The sequence below is a fragment of the Melanostigma gelatinosum genome, assembly GCF_949748355.1.
Source record: "Melanostigma gelatinosum genome assembly, chromosome: 19".
Taxonomy (NCBI): domain Eukaryota; kingdom Metazoa; phylum Chordata; class Actinopteri; order Perciformes; family Zoarcidae; genus Melanostigma; species Melanostigma gelatinosum.
The window spans coordinates 19735585-19758032 of record NC_136652.1 but is presented as its reverse complement, the minus strand read 5'-3'; the positions used below and the strand labels follow the sequence as shown (position 1 = coordinate 19758032).

General features: G+C 43.3%; 2 protein-coding genes across 2 annotated transcripts; both read right to left on the bottom strand.

The window, feature by feature from the left end:
* Positions 1 to 4980: 4980 nt before the first annotated feature.
* mmut (methylmalonyl CoA mutase) lies at positions 4981 to 15173 on the bottom strand. The gene is made up of 13 exons (XM_079290651.1): positions 15077 to 15173; positions 13689 to 14122; positions 13169 to 13536; positions 12912 to 13069; positions 10698 to 10869; positions 10342 to 10590; positions 10123 to 10234; positions 9178 to 9293; positions 7707 to 7822; positions 6953 to 7084; positions 6705 to 6852; positions 6061 to 6228; positions 4981 to 5718 (listed from the first exon to the last, which is right to left on the bottom strand). The coding sequence occupies exons 2-13, from the start codon at positions 14083 to 14085 to the stop codon at positions 5590 to 5592; spliced, it is 2265 nt and encodes a 754-aa protein (XP_079146777.1). The 5' UTR covers positions 14086 to 14122; positions 15077 to 15173; the 3' UTR covers positions 4981 to 5589.
* A 341-nt stretch (positions 15174 to 15514) lies between these two features.
* On the bottom strand, positions 15515 to 22433 carry fkbp1b (FKBP prolyl isomerase 1B). The gene is made up of 4 exons (XM_079290334.1): positions 22224 to 22433; positions 21687 to 21734; positions 16675 to 16787; positions 15515 to 16305 (listed from the first exon to the last, which is right to left on the bottom strand). Exons 1-4 carry the CDS (start codon positions 22258 to 22260, stop codon positions 16177 to 16179), a joined length of 327 nt encoding a protein of 108 aa, XP_079146460.1. The 5' UTR covers positions 22261 to 22433; the 3' UTR covers positions 15515 to 16176.
* Positions 22434 to 22448: the final 15 nt, after the last annotated feature.

Sequence of the window (22448 nt, the reverse complement as noted above, 5' to 3'; positions counted from 1 at the left end):
TATAAGAAGTGGATGTATCAGACTTCTGTTTGCCATCGGAGGAGTCGCCCCCTGCTGGTCAGTAGAGAGAATGCATGTTTTAAGACACTAACACATTGGCTTCACTCGACAGAACCAGAGGTTGTGGCCTGCTGGATTGCAATGAAATTTGGTACAGATATTAATGTCCCCCACAAGATGAAAAGTAACAAGTAGCAAATGTTAGCAGCGTGCTAACACACGAAAACAATGCTGAACATGGTGAACGTTACAGATGATTAAAAGCACCATGTTAGCACCCTAAATGTGCCTTTAGTTAAGAAGTAGTTCAGCCTGACTACGACCGAGCGTTGGTCTTGTTGACGATCCACAAAACGATCTGAAATCGAATCAACCATATCAGAGTTTCCTGCTTCCGCTTTTCGAAATGTTGCCTTTTCTCAGAAAAAAAAATATATAAAATAAGGAAACAGAAATAGTTGTAGCTGCATGCATACAGATACAGCAGAAGCAGACACACAACTGTGTTGAAAGAACACACACGTGTTCACTGATACACACATGTACACCGACACCACACAAGCAGCTGCTGTGAGTCCAGGTCGTCTGTGCATACCTCTGTCAGTGCCAAAATGATTAAACAAATACCCCCTTTGTGCGCAGCAGCCTTGATTGAGCCGAGTTGTATGTACCCACTGAAAAAGAAATACAGGAAAGTGCCTTTGGTGGTGCCAAAATTCACTTACCCTGTTAAAACATCGCTGCTGTCAAAGTTGTTTTTACTCTCGCACATGGAAACTAACTTCATCAGGCCTCTCTCCTGAGCATTCAGGTTTAAAGAAAAAAAAAATCTGAATGAGTGTGATTATTTATGTGACAAATGAACAGTGAAACTTTATCTGCATTAGTGGTCACAGAATGCTGACACCAATACACTTCAGCAAGAGATCATATGCAGTGCCACCATAGGGTGGAAATAGGATTGTTGTGGTTTATCTAATAGATCTTTAACATGATACGAGCCCAATAGGATCCCACAAATTATACACCATTTCAGAAAAATCAGAGAGGAAAACGTCTCTTCATTCATGTCATTTTAAATTGAAAGATATGGGTTACTGTTGTCTCATGAAACTGTACCCAGCGAGATTCACCATGACAATTATCATCCCACTTTTTTCCCACTTGATTGGGTTTTCATTAGCTTGCAAGTCATTTCCTCCAACATCGACATTGATGTCAGATTGATATGTCTGAATAGGAGAGCTGACTGGAGGAGAGAACCATTGTTGGCCCGACATCACGTCTATAACTGCCTGTAATCTGTAGAAGTAAGAAATATCACACTGTAAAAGTGTAGATGTACTGTGAGCGAATGTAATGAATGAGATGAGCAATCCTGCTCTCTGGTGGTGATAGGCTACCATGCAATGTAATGGCAAAGTTTCCTCATCCTGCTCTATAGACTCATTCAGATGTGAAACAAGTGGATTTATAGATCAACAGCAAAATAACAACAGCAACAATTGCGATAATATTAGATTTTCATTTTTTTTATTCAGCAAAACACACAAATATTCTGGTTCCAGCTTCTCAAATCTGAATATTTGGTGCTCTTCTATGGTAGAAAATTGATTGTAAAATTGTGTAATTTCTTTGGGTTTTGAACTGTTTGCGTGAAAAACAAACGAGGACATTTGAAGATGTCGCCTTCTGGAGAACTAGACCAAACGAATAATTCATATCGACAAGGAAAAAAACTGAGCTGCAGCCCCGATTGATTTTCAAATTGTATAAAATCATTTCTGTTCCAGTGGATAAAAAAACAGCAGAAAGTCATATTTATTTGCTGAATGTAGCAGAAACACTAACCTGGTTGAAGCTTAGATCTTACAACGGCTTAAACAAAACTCTGAATGAGCTCGATTTATATGCTCTGAAACTAACTTTTAAAACAGCATATAACGCTACTTTCACATTTGAAAGCTCCTGGAAAACAAGAGCTGATTGTCTGATTGAAGCTTATTGTCTCACATTACAGTTGATGTCATGCAGGTTGTAATGTGTAGACTTCCAGCATCTACTCGCTGTTTATTCTCACGCAGGCTTTGCCTTTCTTAGCGTCTCTGTTTGAGATGACAGAGCACTGAATTATGAATGAGCCTCCTTAAGGATTCTCTTGATTTTATATTCCCACAGCTCGATACTGTTACTCCGCACACCGAATGCATGACGACGAGGGCTCCCGAAGAACCTGCATTATTGAAGTGAGGTTTCGTTTTAAAACCATGTTCTCTGCCTCTCTGGAGGTTTTAGCAGAGACAGTCGGGCACCATTGCACATACCAAGGGACGCCACCTCAAATGTATCATTCATGAGAACTGCTTGTGATGAGAGGCTTCGCTCTTCCTTCATGCTGTTTTTCATGGTTACCTGACGAGAGCTTGTCCTCGTGAACATTCCCTTTGAATTGCTGCAGTTTTTTTTCTAATAAGCAGATCAATAGCAGTTGATAACAGTGTCAATCAAGGCCTGTGTTGCATTCTGTATTGTTCGGGCAATCAATTCACAGGCTCTGCTGGAACACGAGGGGGCCTCTTGTACTCAAAGGAGGATCTCAGCAACAATACATCAGTTGTTATTGTTCTCAGAATAAAACTGACGGATCAAAAAAGTTCACCTACCATTTTGGTCCAAGTCGAGGCCGTTGAGCCGCCCATGATGTCCGTCCTGCCAAATAAAGAATACGCATACAAGCATGACATAAAAGCCGCCAATCTTATGTTCAGGCCATTTACAGATTCATTTCTGCTATTGTCAGGTCATTGAAATTCCCTTTACCCATCATGCCTCACTCAATGCTGCATCTCATGCCTGCAGCTTCACCATGTTGCTGTCCATGCTGGTGCCGGTTATTTAACCTCCTCACCTCACCTCACCTCACCTCACCTAACCTCACCTCACCTAACCTAACCTAACCTCACCTAACCTCACCTCACCTCACCTAACCTAACCTAACCTAACCTAACCTTGCCTAACCTAACCTCACTTTGCAAGCTTTTTGGATCCTACTTTAAGGCTTTTCAGATTACTTTTTAAGGTCACTAGTAGATCCAGATGTAGCCACTGTCGAGCTGAGACAAGTGATGGAAAAGTGAAGGTTCGTGATTGAATTTAGGGGTTACGATGCTATCGTGGTGACAGAATGTGACAGACAAGACATCAAAACACCTGGGAACACACACACACACACACACACACACACACACACACACACACACACACACACTCACAAGGTACGGGGGGGGGTAGAGCGCAGCACTAGATGGCGATGTCACTGCAGGGACTCAATACCTTTATACTGATACCAGTACACACGTAGTACATAGTCTTGTAATATTCAGCTTTGACTCTCAAGCTCACTTTAAATCACTTATTCCAAGTCATTGAAGAAAAAATGATTCATACATTTTAAAACATATTTGGATTTTTTTTTTTCCTATATTATTATTCTTCATTACAGACATTTCATTTAAGTTCAAAAAATCTGTCTAGACTGATAAGAGGTTGATGGCGAGCAGAGAGGGGCTGGACAGCACCAACAGTACATATGATGGCACATGACATTCCCCTTTCATATCTAGAACTGAGATGGAGTTATTTATTGATCATCTGGTCCGTGGGGATCGCCCCTCTTGCTTTTCACACCAGTCGTTATTGATCCCTCTTTTGTCGGCGAGTGTGTGAAAAGAACACGCTCACGTGGATTGTCGTCGTTTTCATAAACCTTTCATGTAAACAGACACAGTATATCATTTCCTGTAAATGCTATCTTTGCATCTTTGCAAAGATAGCATACAGTCGGTGTATGCAAACCAATGCAGCGTGTTCGGATGGAGGAACATTCGTCAGGGCGAATTACCTCTCAGGTTTGCAGCTTCGGTTGCCATGCCTACAGCCGTCACGAGAGCGCTGAGGTTATTTAACCTGATGCACGTTTTCCCTCTTTAAATGGTTGCATATGTAATTACATTTGACGATGCTTTAGTCACAGAAGTCGTCATTGTTAATATTCTCCTGCATGAACCCTTCACAATTGTCTGTCTAATTTAACTGTTGATGGTTTCGTAATTAACTACATGATAGAATCACACATGTGAAGAGAGAGCTGGTATCACAGATGAGGTCATTGTATCATCTTTCACTGTTAATCGATACTATTCATTACAGCTGGAGGAATAAACCAGCCTGAAGAAGGCCGTTTGTGCCGCTACGCGTGTGTTGTAACCGGGCTTCATGTTAACGTGTGCCGGGCTTGTCTATGTTTTAGTAATTAACAATGAAATAGCCATCTGATGAAAGGATTTGTTTTTCTTTACTTTTTGCCAGGAGAGTGCATTAGGCCTTTGGAAAAGCAATCTGATGGCATAATTGAAGCGGAGATCTGTAATGCTGGTTTTGAATGCTGCATAATTACAGTATGCATGTCATGTTCACTGACACAGCCCTTGTTGATTCACTGATGATTGATGGATTCCATGGTGTTTCACCAGCTATTAAAGATGTGTTTTTTCCCATGTGGCCCTCCAGCAGATGCACAACTGTCCAGTTGCAGTGTTTACAGATACATCTTCAACAAGTGTTTCATAATTGTATAGGTGTTGTGGAGAATTTCAGTATTAAACACATTATAAGTAGGATTAAATAACACCCCTAGTGGTGAGTAGAAGTGTCACAATAATATATATGTTAGTCACAATATGTTTACAATATTCTTACTTATAGAAGATATTATGTTACAACGTAATAATGTAAAAACGCTGCCAAAATAAATCATGCTCTCAATTTTGACAAGCTCTCACCAGTTATGATTTCATATTTTTTGACATTCAGTTCAAACCTATCAGGCTTTAAAACACATTGGATTCACCCACTTTTCTAGAAATGATTGCACATCCAAGACAATGCACATCATCTTTATACACATAAGTCACATTTCCAAGGTTCACATACTTTATTGAGAGCAAAGAGCGCTTCAGAATCTCATGTACAAAAATACTATTATCAAACAGATTGTGATCGCTGCTCTAGTTTTTTTCTCTGAGCTGAAGTTGGCTGAATTAAACACGATGCTAGAGGCGCGAGGACAAAAGGCCACTTACATGACAGTAATATCCATCAACAGAAAACCCAGGGGTAGTAAGAGGTTAGTTCTGATGAGAGTACCTTTCCATCTTCAACACGCTGGCACTGAGAACACCCTGCTACGCAACTGATTACACACACACACACACACATTTCACAATAAAAGCATTACGTTCCGAGTAGGTCTATTTAAAGTGATACGGTCAACGAGCGAAACCAAACACCATGTTAGTGATGTTCACACGAAATCAGCAATCTGTGAGGATTCTATTAGTAAAATGCAATGTTAATACATCACCAACCACTCTTTAATCTTCATGACTGTACATTCTGCATTTTAACGGTGGTTACATGTTTGCTTTTTACAATCTTCTGAGACAGAACTGTACAAAAGTGTGAGCTCCCACTTGTGGCTTTGTCGTTGACGCCACATGAACAGACGGTTCTTTAAGTTGGAGAGCGAGTTCACATGGCCTGCCGGATGTTTTCCAGGCTCTTCTCAATGCTGTCGATCACGTCCACTGAAGCTTGCGGGATCCTGGTTCCTGGGCCGAAGATGGCGCTCACGCCGCTCTGGTACAGGAACTCGTAGTCCTGCATACACACACACGGAGGTGGAACACAGTTTATAGGAACTGCAGTTGATGAGAAATACATGACGAGGAAAGAAGGACGTGCACATTTGAGATTACGTTGTTTTCTTATGCTGTAGCGGATTCAAGCAGAGGATGACAGTGAGATCGATGAGAACAGGAAGGAACGACGAATGAAAATGTTTTTATTGACTTTGAAACACGGCTCGCTTCAGACATAAGCTCCACTAGACCCCCGACCCGATCACGGCCTTTATCGAAAAAACCTTCACTCAACGCAGCCACTCAAAAAAGAATTGCATTCTCGACAATTCACAGCAACCACATGAAAGTCAAACGTTACCTGTGGTGGGATGACGCCTCCACAGATGACCAGGATGTCGGGCCTGTTGAGCTTCCGCAGTTCCTTGAGGAGCTCGGGGACCAGGGTCTTGTGCCCTGCGGCAAGCGTGCTGACCCCGACGCAGTGCACGTCGGCATCGACCGCCTGCTGGGCGACCTCAAGGGGCGTCTGTTCCCCCGAGAGGCCGACGTGGAGAAACAAAGAAGAAAACACAACTTCTGAGCGAGGCGTACCAACACCGCAAAACACAGGCACAAAAGTGAACGACAATCTTTTCAAATTTGTCATTTCATCTGGTTTTTCGTTCACCCGTCTGCATTAATGAACTCCTCCACTGACAAACAATCACAACATCAATCATCAGTAAGCTGCTTATGTGAGCTCTATTACTGCGAGCTGTCACAGAAAAGACAAGAGACATTACATTGATCCACTCAGAATCTGAGCGAGTTATTTGGAAGAAATCTTAAGAGGTTGTTTGAACTCTTGAACTAGAATCACACAACCGACTGTGTATCAGTATCTGCGGCGCGTGCGGTAACATCAATGTCCCCGCCTCATTGTGCATTTGGCTTGGCAACACTATGGAGTGTTATTTTTTATTATTTTTTTATTTTTACTCCACTCTAGTGTGTGACTCTGACCTGAAACAGTGGGCCGATGTCCACGTCAAAGCCCAGGTCAGCAAACCCCGTGGCGATGACTTTGGCCCCCCGATCGTGGCCATCCTGCCCCATCTTTGCCACCAGCAGTCGAGGGTTCCTGCCCTCCTGCTTCTTAAACTCTGCAACTCTGTCATTTAAAAAAAAAAAAGAGAATATATAAATCACCCAGTGGAGCGATCAGTCTGTGCAGAGTGGTTGTAAAGATGCTGATTGGGTTTATTTCCTACCTGTTGAGGGTCCGGGCGATCTCTTCGTGCTCCCCGAATTCGCTGCGGTAAGCGCCGCTCACCATCCTGGTGCTGGCCTTGTGTTCACCAAACACTTTCTTCATGGCGTCGGTTATTTCACCGACCGAACATCTGAGAAACAAAAATAAGAGAGACTTCCCGTTTCAATAAACTGAAAGCAAATATCCGTGTTTATTCATGTTTCTGTATCATTTATAGTCGTGCATTATTAGCGTCTGTGTCGCAAGGCAGAAAGATTTTCTCTTGTTCTCATTTCCCACAATATCACATATAAACAAGCACAGATCAAGTAACTCCGGGGTCATTTGCAAGTCCATCCTTCAACCACTTATCCTGTTCACGGTAGCGGGTTGAGATTATTAAAGGTATAATTAATTTCCCATGTGCCCAATAACCTTTTAAATAGTCACTATTAAATAATTGATATTGATTTATAGTTCCTTAATTCAATAGAAATCAGATTTTGAGTATTCTGGCAGCTGTAAAAAAAACATTTATCAAGCTTGAATTACAACATCTCAATATTTGTAACTTAGACATCTAATTCTAAAGTTATTTTAATTAAATCAGATTTTTCAAGAAGTTTCTTACAAAAAGAAAAGAAAACCTGCAGTTGCAGCATTGCCACAGATGGGTTTGACTGTGACATGCTGCATGACCGCCTCAGTGTGAAGAAACATTGAGCGCAGACATGTAGGGGTTGATGAACCCACGAGGATGATCTTATATATACCTGGCTCGTGATGCCTCCACAGCCAGGGCCAAAAGGTTGCCCTCCCCGGTTTGGGCGCACTCCTCAATGGCTGCCAGACACTTCTTCGCTGCCTCTGGGTCACGACTATCTCTCACCTACAGCAGAGGAAGGAGGCAAACCGGCGTAAACATGGTATTTAAATCTGCCCTGCAGACAGAATCCACTATATACAGTGTAAATGTGTGTTTAAGTACTCTTTAACACAGAAAACACATTTTCTTACTGCGGATATTTTTGACTCATCATCGCAGGAAAAGCACAGGTGTTGAATATAACATAACATCGGTAATTTCAATGTGCCAGTGAGCTGTGCAGTGAGAGAGCATGCACGATAACAGAACCCCAGGACTGACACACAGCTGAATGGAATGCGGCCATCAGTAATTCAGGACAGTAGTTGCACCTGTGTTAGACAAGTCCAACATGTCAGACTTTGTCCATTTCGCTCTGCCTGGTAGAAAGGTATTCTGACATTCTGCATTTTTTAAACATATCTCATTCTAAATTTCCATGATAGATATTATAAAATGAGAACGCACTTATTATAGTTATTTATGTTTGTGACAGAAGTTGTTGGACTAGATATCACCATGAAATCCTCCCTGTTGATTGCTTACATAAAGGTAATAATCTATTGGTCAAGTTTTCTGAAATGTTATGCTTAAATATGCAAATTAAGGATTACCTAACTTTTGGTGTATTTAGGAGAAATCTGCAGAAAGAAATATCGACAAAGTGTCATGAATGTGTATTTTGGAAGTTTTCTTTCTGCTAGTCTAGAAGAAGACTATGAAAGCAATGTAGCCCAAAAGTACACGAAAAAACAATGTTTTTGCCTGTAGTCTCATGCATTACTATGTTAATGATAATATCTTGGCATTAATAACAAGTAAGAGTCTTACAACAGTCTCCTGTAAGCCTTGATCACTGAACCCAGAGAGGCTTTAACCGTCAGCTGGACATAAACCTACAGATGTCTGATACAGAAGCAGCCGATGAGAACTAGTGTGTGTTTGTTCTGCCCCCACAAACTCCTCAAACACCGAGTTCAGAAGTACACCTCAGTTATTGCCCATCAAATAACATGAAGGAACTGCATAACTTACTTAACATCCTGAATAACTGGAACATGTTGCTTTTGTTTTAAGAGCTTTCTGTACTGCAGCATGTAATTGAGACTCTCCAGGTTCTCTGGCTGAGCTGTGATGCACATGACTCCCTTTCACCATCTCCGGTCTGTACCGCTAACAACGTTAACAAGGGCGACAACACCAAAACAAACAGCAAATCACTAATGGATGATATGTGTGTACTATATAGCGAGGCTCAAGTCCTCACAACACATTACATGAAGGTCTCCAGTGAGTAGAAAGTGCTTTCTTTGCGTGCGGTATGGTAAACTGCAGCGCTACTCTTTGGATGCCTCTTTGATTCTCAGAGGAACACTGACCTTTTTCAGCTTTTCAATCTGTTTCTGACGCACAAAGGTGTTATCTATAGACAGCACCTCCACAGTCTCCTCTTTTTCCAGACGGTACTTGTTCACCCCGACAATGACCTCTGACCCTGGAGACGAAGAAAAAAAAACCATGCGAGAAGATTACAGGCCAGTTCTGACCTGAAGCATCATCAAGACATACAAAACAGCAGCAAGCATAAAGGAGCAATGTATGACGTGTAACATCCCATCTGACCCTTTCTAACTTCAATTCTGGGAATCTATCTGTAAATAATTGAATTCTTGATGGTATCCCTTCTGAAAATTCACCATTTTACGGACCAATCAAAATGCAGATGCCGTGAAGTATGTGACATCTCATGATCTGACCACAATGTAGGAAACCTAAAAATGATCGGAGAGCGTAACGTGTCAAATCAGAGCTGGAAACCAACGGCAACAGCAGCAAAGACCTGCTTGTTGGGCGACACAATGAATGACAGTTGAACGCCAATGAGCGCAGGCCTCAGGGGGAGAGATACACAATCTGTGTAGGTTCATCTGGGCTCCATCGCAGACGCTTCTGGCATCATGTGACGCAAGTACAATCCCACAGAAACACAAAGAAGGCTCAGTTAGTCTGCCTGACGACAAACCTCGTCAGACGCAAACACATCTCCTGGCGCCAGATGATATGTCAGGACAAACAAGACCAAGAATCAAAACCTATAACCTAAAAAAAGGTTACGATGATTTCAATATTTCATGCCAAATTTGGAAATAAATGGGAGGATTTCGGACAGGATGAAGGCGCTGCACACTTGAATAAAACGTCCATTTGACATTCCGCTGCAGCTCTGATAAGGGAAGCATGAAGTACTGGAGGCAGAGGATGAAAAGATGAACGAATGAGGGGCGTTAAGCCAATGAGCTGATGATACATTCATACAGTCGTACCGGAGTCAATGCGGGCCTGTCTGCGAGCAGCACATTCCTCAATACGAAGTTTGGGGATGCCCTCTGCCACGGCTCTGGCCATGCCTCCCACCTCTTCAATTTCTTTGATGAACTGTAAGAAGGAAAACACAGGTTGTAGAAGAGGGACGCGATGGATTACTTCTGTAGACGTGTATACCGACGTTCACCTCACAAGACGACACGGTCTCACTGACAAACCTTTAAAGCTTTGTTATAGACGTCGTCCGTGAGCGCTTCCATCATGTGCGATCCCCCCCAGGGATCGGCCACATTGGGGATGCCCGACTCTTCCTGGATGATGATCTGGGTGTTCCTGGCGATGCGGGCGCTCTTCACCGTGGGCAAGCCCAGAGCTTCGTCGAACGAGTTGGTGTGAAGCGACTGGGTGCCCCCGAACACAGCCGCCATGGCCTCGATCACTGTACGGACCACGTTGTTGTACGGATCCTGAGAGGAGGGTTCGGCGGAGAAAGTTCAGATTACTATTCGCTCAGTTTGTTTGTGAGCTTGATCTCTAGTCACTTTAAGGACTTTCATCTCCAACTTGTATTTACTTGTTCGGTGAGAGACCAGCCTGAAGTCTGGCAGTGTGTGCGGAGGAGCAGAGACTTGGCATTTTGAGGATGGAAGTTGTCTTTAATGAGCGTGGCCCACAGCCTCCTGCCTGCCCTCAGCTTGGCAATCTCCATGTAGAAATTCATCCCAATACCCCAGAAGAATGACAACCTGGCATGAAAAATAACAATTTGGGCATTTGTATATAGGCAAACCACAATTTAATGAAATCTAGAAAAACACTTCTCGTCAAGCTTCCTGACAACACCAGTATCCCAACCACCAGATACAGTCACGTCTTCACCCAGTGGTGCATTTTACTGTAAATAGATTGTAGGAAAGCAGAGTGAAAGCAATTCAGAGCATTAATATAGCAACAAACAACTGTTCGCTGTGCAAAGATGGAGAGATAAGCAGCTCTCCCTCTGGGTGTCAGCCAAGCTTCTCCCTGCTTTGTCTACACAGCCAGGCCTGCTCTTTGGAGCACGCTCATGCATACGAGCGTGCCCCGCTGGCTGGCTCACGGCCCGTATGTTGGTAGGTTGTATTGCTGTTCAGTAATAAGAAACCTAACGGCTGACTGGCAGAAATGCCAAAATATGTCAAATGTAACCTTGAGAGTCTCTATGAACTGCAAAACATCTTGTTGTGGTCACAATTGTATATACATATCAAAAAATGAGCTATCCTTATCAAAAATGTTATCTATTTGCTATGCATTTATGAAGAAGAGACTACCAGTCATTATGAATAGAGTGTTAATGTTTCAAAGGAAAACGGGCGTCGATCAGCTGTGTGACGAGAGCCGGCCAAAGTAATGATGCTGCACAGCCACGGTGGAATTAGTCATTACACATTTTCAAAGTGTATCAAATAAAACAATAAATACTGCTGAAGGGGAAAGAAAACTGATTATTCTTCTAAAGAAATTATGCAAACTTCTAACCTCCATCCTCATGAGCCCTTTGCTCCACAAACACTATTATACAGCGCTCTGAAAGCTCTGAAAGCCCTGAAAACCTGGAGACATTAGAACGTCTGGAAGTACAACGTCTGCCAGAATAGAATGATTAAGTTTCAGTCTTTGTGTGAAGCCACGGGGAAGCGTGGGCCGCGAGTCCGACCCACACGAGATAATAGCTCAGGGTTGGATACACAATAGAGTGACGCCTTCATATTGATCATATTGAGGCCTGTGAGACATCACTTGCTGGAGAAAGGTAGAGCTAGACTGGGCCTTCAACGATGTTCATAAAGGACTGCATGCACAATCATCTCTGCTGTTACCTGAGCAACGGACACATGAAGCGCAGACAATGGAAGTACAAGAAAAGGAACAAGAATTGGACGGAGGGCGGGGTTGGTGAAGTGGCACGGTTGTGTAATTGACTGAAAAGACCATCTACTGTCTACAGCAGCTCCAAATTATCGATCCGTTAAAAAGGTAGGCAGCAAAAAGGTCACGCTATGACACGCAACAGGCAGGCTGAGCCACGGAGATTATGGATAACAGTAGGAATACTGAAGCAGCAATTAACAGAAACAATGTCAGTAAACACGCCCAATATTTAGAGCATTCAGCCAACTTCATCCTATTTTGTCTTTCAAATCTATATCGTGTGTTCAAGTGGAAGTATTTCTATAAACCACTATTTGAATGGTTGGATTGGACCAGCAGCATTTCCATCTGTCTTTAATTGTACGCGGAGTCAGTGTGTGAGGACCATCTGGTGTTGTGACAAACAAAGAGGAAGGAAATATTGAATGCAGTTAAATGCACAGCGTCAGTGGAATATTAATAAAAGGCTGAACTGGGTAGTTATTGACTGACAGCACAAGCTCCTGTTAAAAAATTGAGTGTAAAGTGAATGTCGTCACATCAAACCAGTAACACCATTTACTGCTGGTGGTGCTAAGAGACAAGTCACACCTGAGATAAAAGTGTCATGGCTGACAGCTTTTGTCCCTGGAGAGTCTTGCTCGCTTTGTAGCATTTTGTTTGTTGCGTTCTCTGTTGTTAACGTAATGCTTGATTCCAGCTCTTCCTGTATGAACATTGGCAGTAATATTGCAGGCCTTTGTGATGCGTTTATTGGGAAAATCTATAATGAAACAACATATAAAAGTGCATTATCTGGCCATAGCAGCGAGCCAGAAATATGAAAATCAACACTGTTGCTCTCCACACATAACAAGATATGAATATGTTGTACCTTGGGGCAAACTCGTCGATGGTTAAGCCTGCTGTCAGACCAGTGCGGCAGTACTCCAGGCCGTTAGCGATGGTGTAGGCTACTTCCAGGATGGCATCAGCTCCAGCCTCCTGAAGATGGTAGCCACTGATGGATATGGAGTTGAACTTGGGCATGTGCTGGTAACATGGAGAGTCATTGAAATCAGCTGAATTCCCAATATGATGAGACTTACATTAACAACACGGCATAAAGTAAGCACCGCGCAAGCAGATTACCTTGGTGGTGTAAGCGAAGATGTCTGCGATGGCGTGCATGGAAGGCTCCGGGGGGAAGATATAGGTGTTGCGTACCATAAACTCCTTCAAAATATCATTTTGAATGGTGCCAGTGAGTTTGGCTTTAGACACGCCCTGCTCCTCTCCGGTCACGATAAACATCGCCAGCACAGGGATAACCGCTCCGTTCATTGTCATCGAAACGGACATCTTCTCCAGTGGGATTTCATCAAACAACATCTTCATGTCTTCAACTGTGTCTATAGCGACTCCGGCCATGCCGACATCACCGTGGACTCGGGGGTTGTCCGAGTCATAGCCGCGGTGTGTTGGGAGGTCAAACGCCACGGAGAGACCCTGCTGTCCGGCTGAAACGAAAGGAGACATGACATGTATACGACTTTACAATGCCAAAGTCATTTTAGTCTTCTTTAAACTTGTTTTATAACTATTCTGTGTCATTCAAAGTGTAACCTCGTGTACAATTAAGTTTGTAAAAGTTCACAACAACAAGATCTACCTTTGATGTTATCTTTATAGAACTTGTTGCTCTCCTCCACAGTGCTAAAGCCAGCATACTGCCTGATAGTCCACGGCCTGTTGGTGTACATGGTAGGATAGGGCCCCCTAGTGTATGGAAATACTCCCGGCAATTCATCTGGCCGGTCAACTGAGTCTGCCTTGGTGTACACAGGCTTAATGTTGAGTCCCTCAGGCGTGCGCCAGATCAGATCTTCTGGGTTCTTCCCCTTCAGCTGTTTCTTAGCCAGACTGGCCCATTCAGGATGCAGCTCGTCCTGGTCCTGACACGGTGTGGAAGTGTGGATCAGAGCGCGGTGCGTGTGCGCTGAGGAGACGGAGGCTCTCACCAGGCGCCGGGCAGCCATCGCTGCACATGCCCTCTGTGCAGTCAGCATGCTTCAATGTTGACTCAATCAGACGCACATGGATCACCTGAGGCAGACGATGACAAACGGACATGAAGTGGGGGTAATTATTGTGATGGTTGCATGTTGTCAGCTGGTTCTGAGGTAGGAGTCGAACTGTGGTGGAGGTGTCAGAGAGGAAACTATTCAGTATTCTGGACAATGCCTCTCATCCCCTGCACATCACACTGAAGTCACTTCAGAGCCCCTTCAGCCGTGGACTGAGACCACAGAGGTGCGCCACTGAACGCCACAGGAAGTCTTTTCCACCTGTGGCCATCAAACTATAGAACTTCTCAGATACTTACAACAATAATAGTAATAATAAAACATTTAAATTTCATGTGCAATACTTTTTTCATTAATCTATGTGCAATATAACTTTCTACTACGTTTTCAATATCATGCTCAATATTGCTTTTCTATTTTAGTTTCCATTAGGCACTGGTGTTAGTATCACTTTTTAAACACTTTGTTTACCTTACTCTTATTGCTATTGTGTTTTATTTTGCAATGGTGTCAGTATTATTTCTTCTTTGTGTTGGTTTCCTGTAAAGTTAACTTTGTCTTGTTAGATAATTAACATAAGGTCAACCGTTAACATAGCACATGACACATGACATTGTTGCAACATTTGACAACCTTTACAATGAGGCTAGCTAGCTTAGCATTGTCGACCAGCTGCAACACCCAGATATCCCCTTTTAGAAAAGGCAAAGGGCATATAATGATTAAATCCTTGTGGACGACTGTGCCAACATTTTCAATGAATAGTAAAAAAGGCACACGTGCAAGTTAATGTTGACAAAGTCAAGTTATATCGCAGTTAGTTGCTCTAGCTAACCGTGGATGTTAGCTTGCACTATTAGCATTCGTTTTAAGGAACCACATATCCGCTAACATGAGACACTTTGCAGGCAACTAACGTTAACTACATTTTATAACACTTATTGTTTTACATATCTTAATGCCATTTCCTGACCTTGCCGTCTGTTGTGCTTTTTCAAAGTGACGCAAAGGCGTGTGTTCGTCTGTCCAATGAAGTCTCATAACGTCACCTGTTAGCCAAAAGCCTGCTGGCGTCAGGCAGTGAACTTTGACCTCGGACACCGGAAGTAAATAGTCAAAACAAGATTGTTGAATTTCGTAGAGATAAGCAATGCCGCCGTTCAATAATGTGTTCTTTAAAGTTGCATTATTTTAGTTAACTGTGTTCCTCCCATTTACTTTTTAGGATACCAGTCACAGTTTATACTTCATTAGTGCAATGAATGGAGACTGCGCTGGTGCGGGTTTTTTTCTCTATAAAATCTGCCATTGGGAGGCGATGTTGCTGCAGAAGCACGTGTCTAACATGCTATTTTGGTTCTTTCCATTATCCTTATTCACTCCCTCTCAAATCACACACAGGACACAGACATCTCAACACAATACATGCCATTTTTATTCAAGACTTGGTCAATCAACTGTAATAGTAGCAATGGCTCTCATAGAGTTCTGTAAAGTATTGGATTGGGTTATATTGGACAGGGTACACTTGCAGTACATTTTTATGAGGGATATAAAATATATACTACACGTAGCAACGTCATTCAGAGCATTCAGCAGGTCAAACCTTTTTCAAAGTGGCAATGCAGACAGTGGTATATAATGCCCAGGTGAGATACAGCGCAGAAGTTGTGTACTTTCAACATAATGTACCCTTCATCTGTTGTTTAAACTGTAAGGCAGTGTATGTTTTTGATTGCAATGTAGTACGGCTTTTCATCAGATGACGGATTTCCTCATGGTTCCACAAAATGTACAACTTTAAATGAAATCAAACAAAATAGCATCTCTGACTAACAAACAGAAACCAAACGGTGACGGTGTGAGTGTGTGAAAAAGGGTCTTGCATGATGTGAAATTTTTCCATGCAGGATCTATTATAACAAGATGGCGACAAAGCAGCAGCAGATGCATTTAAAAATTGAACTAAAGTAGACTGTAGAAATCAACAGAGAGTAAGTGGATGGTGGGTATGGTCTCCCCTGTGGAACGCAGACCTCAGCAAGCTTCAACCTCTGTATTTAACCTCAGGCATCACTCCAGCTTGAGCAGCTCCACATCGAATATAAGTGTGGCGTTCGGGGGGATGACCCCGGGGTGGCCTGTCGCTCCATAAGCCATGTCTGGTGTGCAGGTGATTTTTGCCCTCTGGCCCATGCTCATCTGAAGCGTAGGAGAAAAGGCAAACATGACTGAGAATACTGCTGATGTTCTCTTTTTATGCTGTTTTTAAGCCCCAAACACCACTGGTGTATGAAATTCAACGCAGAGAAATCAAAATTTGCATGAGATAAGAAATGCATCGTAGCCATCACCGTCTTTATTGTGTTTTCTACATGGAAATACAATTTCAAGCAGTTATTCTTTTTTCATTTGGTGTTCAGAGTTCCTCAGGGAACATTAGCTGGTAGGTGTGACCTTTTTCATACCAAATACCCCTTTAAATCCCAAATATAAATGAAAACATGGACTTCTAGCTTTAATCAAAAGGGTTGAATGTAACATAGCGATGTAATGAAGTTTCTCTCTTACCTGTGCTACTCCTTCCTCCCAGCCCTTAATGACCTCACTCCGTCCAATCTTGAACTTAAATGGCTTGTTCCGGTCTCGGGAGGAGTCAAACTTCTTCCCATTCTGCAGCATACCTGGCAAAGAGGAAAACACATTCACAAAATGCAGAGATCAGTGACCCATTTGGTGAAGAAACTACCCATTCGGTCGTCTGAGACCGATTAAAGACTGAGCACACACTTATTGTTAAACATCTGCATAGTTAAATGCTCTTATGACTAATACTGTACCTAACCTTAAATGTATTATCGGCTTTTATCACAGTGTGACGCCAGATCAATGCACGCCCTTTCCTCAGTGGCTAGTGCTTAGGAAAGAGGCAATTTGAGATGAAAAGGAAAAAAGTCTTTGTGGCTCCAGTCTGAGGAATTAATCTGGCGGAGGCTTCTTATCAGGACCTGGGGTCTGTTTCAATTACGCAAAATGAACAAAGGGAATGTGAACCAGGAAGCATTGGCCTGGTTTAGTGGATTATTTTTAAAGTTAACTAGGCCATTGCGCGCCTGCATGTAGACCACGGGGAGAAAAGGGTAACAAAGGCGGAGCGGTGCCGGACTGTTCCTTCAGAACACCGGCAGGCTGTTCTGATCATAGTCAAGTACTATCTATGTATTTATTTGTCACATTTTGTTTTAATAAGTCATGCCTGATGTTTCCTTTCTCATAAAAGAATGATCCCAGTCACTTCCACACGGTGAGACATGCAGCGTATTAATTAAACACCGGCATCAGATCGGTTTCTGACTCCTTTCAACGTCCAGGAGAGCAACTAAACAAGACAGCTTATTATTTTTGGGCACAACTTATCTTTAAAGGAAAAAGAAACTGTGGGCAAACAATATTCAGAGAAGTTATTATTATATTATATATTATATATTTACCTACATTATAGCTAGCCGACTGGGAGAAATACATTGTTTATGTTCTATATTCATAAGAATCTGCTTGTATTCGTCCTTCGTGGGCAGCAGTACTTTGATCTGTCAGGTGTTTAATGCCCTGCATGAGACGAAAACAGATGTTCATGTTTCTCAATTGAGTTTCCAGAAAATGCACCACATTATGCTATAAATCAATATTCTGAAATAAAATGACATATAACATGATTAGATATTTTCATCCTCATCGCCTACTCCTAATATAAATGTGTTCTTCTTGGAGTCACACATCCACTTGCATTTTTGGATTAATAGTCCTTTGATTTATGTTCCTCTTGTCATAATTCAACAAGTGTGAATACTTGGCATGTATGCTCACTGAAGCCATCCAGTCATATGAATGTTGGTACTGTACTGCTTCTCCTCTTTCACCCCCCCCCCCCCCCCCCCAACCTTAGTCGGCCCATTATTTCCAAGAAAGGAGGCCGCAGCAGCCTGCAGAGGGGTTAACAGCAACAGGGACCGTGGGACACGCTGGCCACTGGCTAAAACCAGTTTGAGAAAGAAAGAAAAACACCACCTGCTGCCTGTTTCCTGTAGAAACAAAATATACAGCAGCGTTGCTCTAAAGAGAGATGTGGATTCCAATATGAGTGACAGCATGGCAATGCATTATGTAATGCCCTATGCTACCATTCATTCTTGCTGCAGGATATATAAAGGCAGCGAGGCTCAACATGTGCGTGTTTCACTCATGGACGTCGGACTGTATTTTGCAGGGAAAAGCAAAAACATCCAAACTCCGCTGTCACTCTAAGCATGGGTGAGGTCTCTGGCCCGTCCCTCCCTGAGGCTGACTCCCTCACTCGCCTCCTGAAAGGCTTTCACTTGGTGCTGCTCCTCACAGGGGTGGGGTTATTCTTACTCAGTTTACAGTATCCTGTCTCACCCCCGTCTAGGACGGCTGCCAGCACAACAACCCCCCGCCCCCCCCCCCCCCCCCCCTATCAGCCCCAGTGTGGATGAAATATGGGCTGCGTGCAAAGCTGTCTGTTCACCGATATGCCGTTTCACAGCTGCGGACACGCACGTCTCAGTGGAAAGAATAAAATAATTCTGTGATGTGTTGTTAGGTTGTAAGACAGCAAACGCAGCTTCACTACTGCAGCACCGATGGCCTGAAAATGATCCTCAGCAATGGCTCAAAAGTTGATCTAATCCTGTCATTGTACACTCTTTGAATAAGGGTCCCAAGCAGGTTCTTCCTGAAGGGCTGAGGTTCTACCGGGAACCATTTAAGAGAGTTGTTCAAGGGTTCTCTGTGAGACTATGGGTTTCATATAGAAACCTTTTTGGAAGAAAGAGTTATTCAAGCATTGTTGAAAGCACGGGTGTTAAAGGGGAACGCCCACAACAGAACCACACCCCCCCCCCCCCCCCAAAAACAAACTGTGAATGTCAACCATGACTGTTGCCCCGGCCCTTTGTGGTTCTAGAAAAAACCCTTGGACCATGAAAGGGTTCTAGGGAGAACCCCTGGATGGATCTTCTTAGTATCCATCCAATGATAGATTCTGGGTGTAACATGAAGCAGATATATTTCGGTACAACCCTTTATGTTAGGTTCTAGGTAGAATGCGCTGGAAGGGTTCTAGGCGGAACCTTAATAAAAGGTTCTGTTCGGAACAACCTTGGGATTGAACACTTCTCACAACATTCTCCCCTTGGAAGGCGAGTTTGTCATCTCCTGACATACAACCCTGTGTCTCTATCTATTTATGTGTCTCACACACTCACACACACACACACACACACACACTATTAGGTCTCAGCTTCAGCACGTTTCATGGCGGAGTCTGGAGCTCAAACATGGTAAGGAAGGACGTCCACATTTAGGCATGACGTCATATCCAGTCGGCCTGCTGCTCCCAGAGCTCACACCTCTTGTCAGGGGAGACGGACCAGGCTGTTTCTCCTCACGGCCTAGTGCCAGACACAGAAACCCAACGGCTGCTCTCATGTTCTTCACATTCACCGTCATTGCATCTGCTTCCATTTGTCTTCCTTCAGAGAGCAGTGAGCTTGTGTCACTCACGTATCCATGTGTCTCTGTGCTCCGACATGTGTTTAAAATCCCAAATATGAAAGTGAGGATCAGAATAGGTGAAGCCGTTAGCAAGAGAGGCTCCCTAATGTGGTTTCCAGTCCCACTGTGTGTTAGGACATCGCTCTCTCCTGACCCTTGCTGATTCTCTCAGCTCTGCTATCTGGGAAACGTACACCAGCGCAGTGGAGGGGGCAGTCTGTGGTTTCCCTTGATGACTGGCTTACGTCCCAGATCTTCAGCTAACCTCTATCACCAGCACTATCTCTTTATCAGATCTAGAACTAATCTTGTATTTGAGCTTTTAAATAAACCAAGTGTGGGTTAGTGTCCTTCTCGACCTGAAAAGTCAGTAAGCTCTGAGCGATCTAATTGGTCACGTGTGCTTTCAGAAAATGACTCCACTTCTCTCTTGATTTATTCCCTCAGTAAACATTGTAAACATGAGTTTATGTCTCAATCTCTAGTTTCAAGTCTTCTTCAATACAGCATGATGTTCATTTAGTACATTATGGTCCATTTAGAGTCACACAGACCATAAAGCAGGGGATGCTTTAGGGCGGGGCTACACGGTGATTGGCGCTTTGCTACCCTATCAGAGCCGTTTGCGGCGTCACTACGGCACACATCGGCCGTACAAATATCATCACTTCCGTTCACTGGTCGCAAAAAAGCCAAAATGGCGACGGCCGTAATCCAAGTAGGCGACGGCCAAAAAGCCAAAATCGAGGCCTCATAACAGCAGTCCACAAACCACTGAGTGACGTCACGATGACCACGTCCACTTCTCATATACTGTGGACTTGACAAGTGCAAAAAATATGTATAAAATGATTCATGTGTTCGAGGATTTATTTTTGCCTGTTGAACACGAACTACAAAAACGGTGGAGGAAATATATTTTTAAGAAGAAATACCTCTTTGAGTCATCGTTATATGTTGAGTGACTTGCTTAGGGGTGCATACATGCCTCACTGCGAGGTCCACACTAACACTACTTATTATAATACAAATACTCTAATCTTCTCTAACACGACCACATTCCTCTGCTAATCTCCGGGCCTGCGTTCAACACTGAAGTATTATATACACACGGTGTACAGCTCTGCCTTTAAATACCCGCACATTCTTTTCTATCTACCAAACCCTCACCATGCACTATGCATGTTGTTCTCTCTGCATCTCTGCAGAGATCAGGCCCAAAGGAAAACACAACATTTACTGGCCAGAGTTGACCCGGACTTGTATCACAAACACACGAGACAAACAAAGCAGAACTTCCTCTATTAAAACCAAATACGATAAGAAAGTAAGTGAAGCCAAATCATCAGCATCAAGCAAGAAGAATAGAAAAGACTGTCACATGCATGTACACACATACAGCAGAATACAACAATTCTCACACACAGTGAAAACCTGTTTACTACAGAGGCCGTGCCAGGGAGTGTGCAATGACATGTATAACTGTGTAATAACAGTCACTCAGACAGACTGATGACTGTGGTTTTGTTTGCTTTCTGTCTGACCTAGTTGTCTCGGCTGCCAGCCCCGGGGCACCGAATAACCCAATTTTTCTTTTCACCCAAACGTCTCCGCGTCTCTCTCGCTGCCCCACCTCAAAAGTGGGCAATCTGACAGGAGACAAAAGAGAGTGTGTGCGTGTGTCTGTGCGTGTGCACGTGTGTGTTCTAAATGTGCAAGTTACACCAGTCTCTAAAATGGCATTGACACCATGAGAAACCAGAATAATGATATTTTTATGGGTGTGTTAGCTGCTGCATGAAACTCTAAGTGGCACACGGGTGCATACATGTTCCGCAGACTTTTGAGAGAGCTGGGGCTGCAAACTGAACCGTGCTGCGTTCAAGATACTGTAAAAAAACAACAACAACATGCAAACAGAGCCAATTTCCTCCTCCTCTCTCAACAAAGGAGAGGAAAAAAGATGTGTGGTTCCACGATTGCCAAAAGCAAAGAAAGGGGTCAGTTACCTATGTAATGCACAACACATGCCTGGCCCTTCTTTGGAAATGTTCTTCCTGTTGAGAAGAGAGAGAGAGAAGAAGTGTTATTGTGTGTATCTGTACACCGCAGAAGTTTGTCCTGTAGATTAACAATGGCTCTGGTAAGTCTGGTGAGGAGCAGGAGCACCATAGGAATGTGCACGCGGACATGTTGAAGTCAGATATGCATGTTCGTCTCATCCACATGTTTGAAACTTTAGCCTGCAGGTTTCATTTTCCAGGGCAAGCGGCTATAAAATCCCTCTGAGTGAGATATTAGTGCGTTTGACAGAGAGAAATAAAGCCGTGAGGACTCCTGGTATGACCACATACATATAATAAAGTTATTAATATATACCTTTATCCTGTCAGCCAAATCACAGTTGTCCTGTGAGCAAATTTTATTGTAAATTATCTTAATATTTGACAAGATTTGAACGAAATTCCAGGGAACTACCGAGCCCCTACACCACGACCACCACCACCCCCGCATCAAAGCCCACACAAGCGGATAGATCAACTTACCATCACCGGGGGATATTGTCTCGACTTCCACGCCCATGGTGGTGCTACAGTACTTCAATAATCAGCTCTGAAACAGTCAGACGACAATGCGTGATCGGTGGAAACCATGTATTCATGCATTCACCGATCACTACCGACTCACAGCTGCAGCCAGCCGTCGCACAGCCAAGATGCTTTCTAGTTTGTGGCACAAGACAGCGTCGAGATCTTCAACTCACGCTACGC

Excerpts from the sequence above, each read along its gene's own strand:
- mmut (XM_079290651.1), bottom strand. The coding sequence starts at position 14,085 with ATGCTGACTGCACAGAGGGCATGTGCAGCGATGGCTGCCCGGCGCCTG. Across the intron at positions 10,591-10,697 it reads GCTGGTCTCTCACCGAACAA|GATCCGTACAACAACGTGGT; the intron begins GTAAATACAAGT and ends CCCTCCTCTCAG. Across the intron at positions 6,229-6,704 it reads ACATCGGCCCACTGTTTCAG|ACGCCCCTTGAGGTCGCCCA; the intron begins GTCAGAGTCACA and ends TCGGGGGAACAG.
- fkbp1b (XM_079290334.1), bottom strand. The coding sequence starts at position 22,260 with ATGGGCGTGGAAGTCGAGACAATATCCCCCGGTGATG. Across the intron at positions 16,788-21,686 it reads ATGTGTTGTGCATTACATAG|GTATGCTGCAGAATGGGAAG; the intron begins GTAACTGACCCC and ends CCTCTTTGCCAG. Across the intron at positions 16,306-16,674 it reads GGGAGGAAGGAGTAGCACAG|ATGAGCATGGGCCAGAGGGC; the intron begins GTAAGAGAGAAA and ends CCTACGCTTCAG.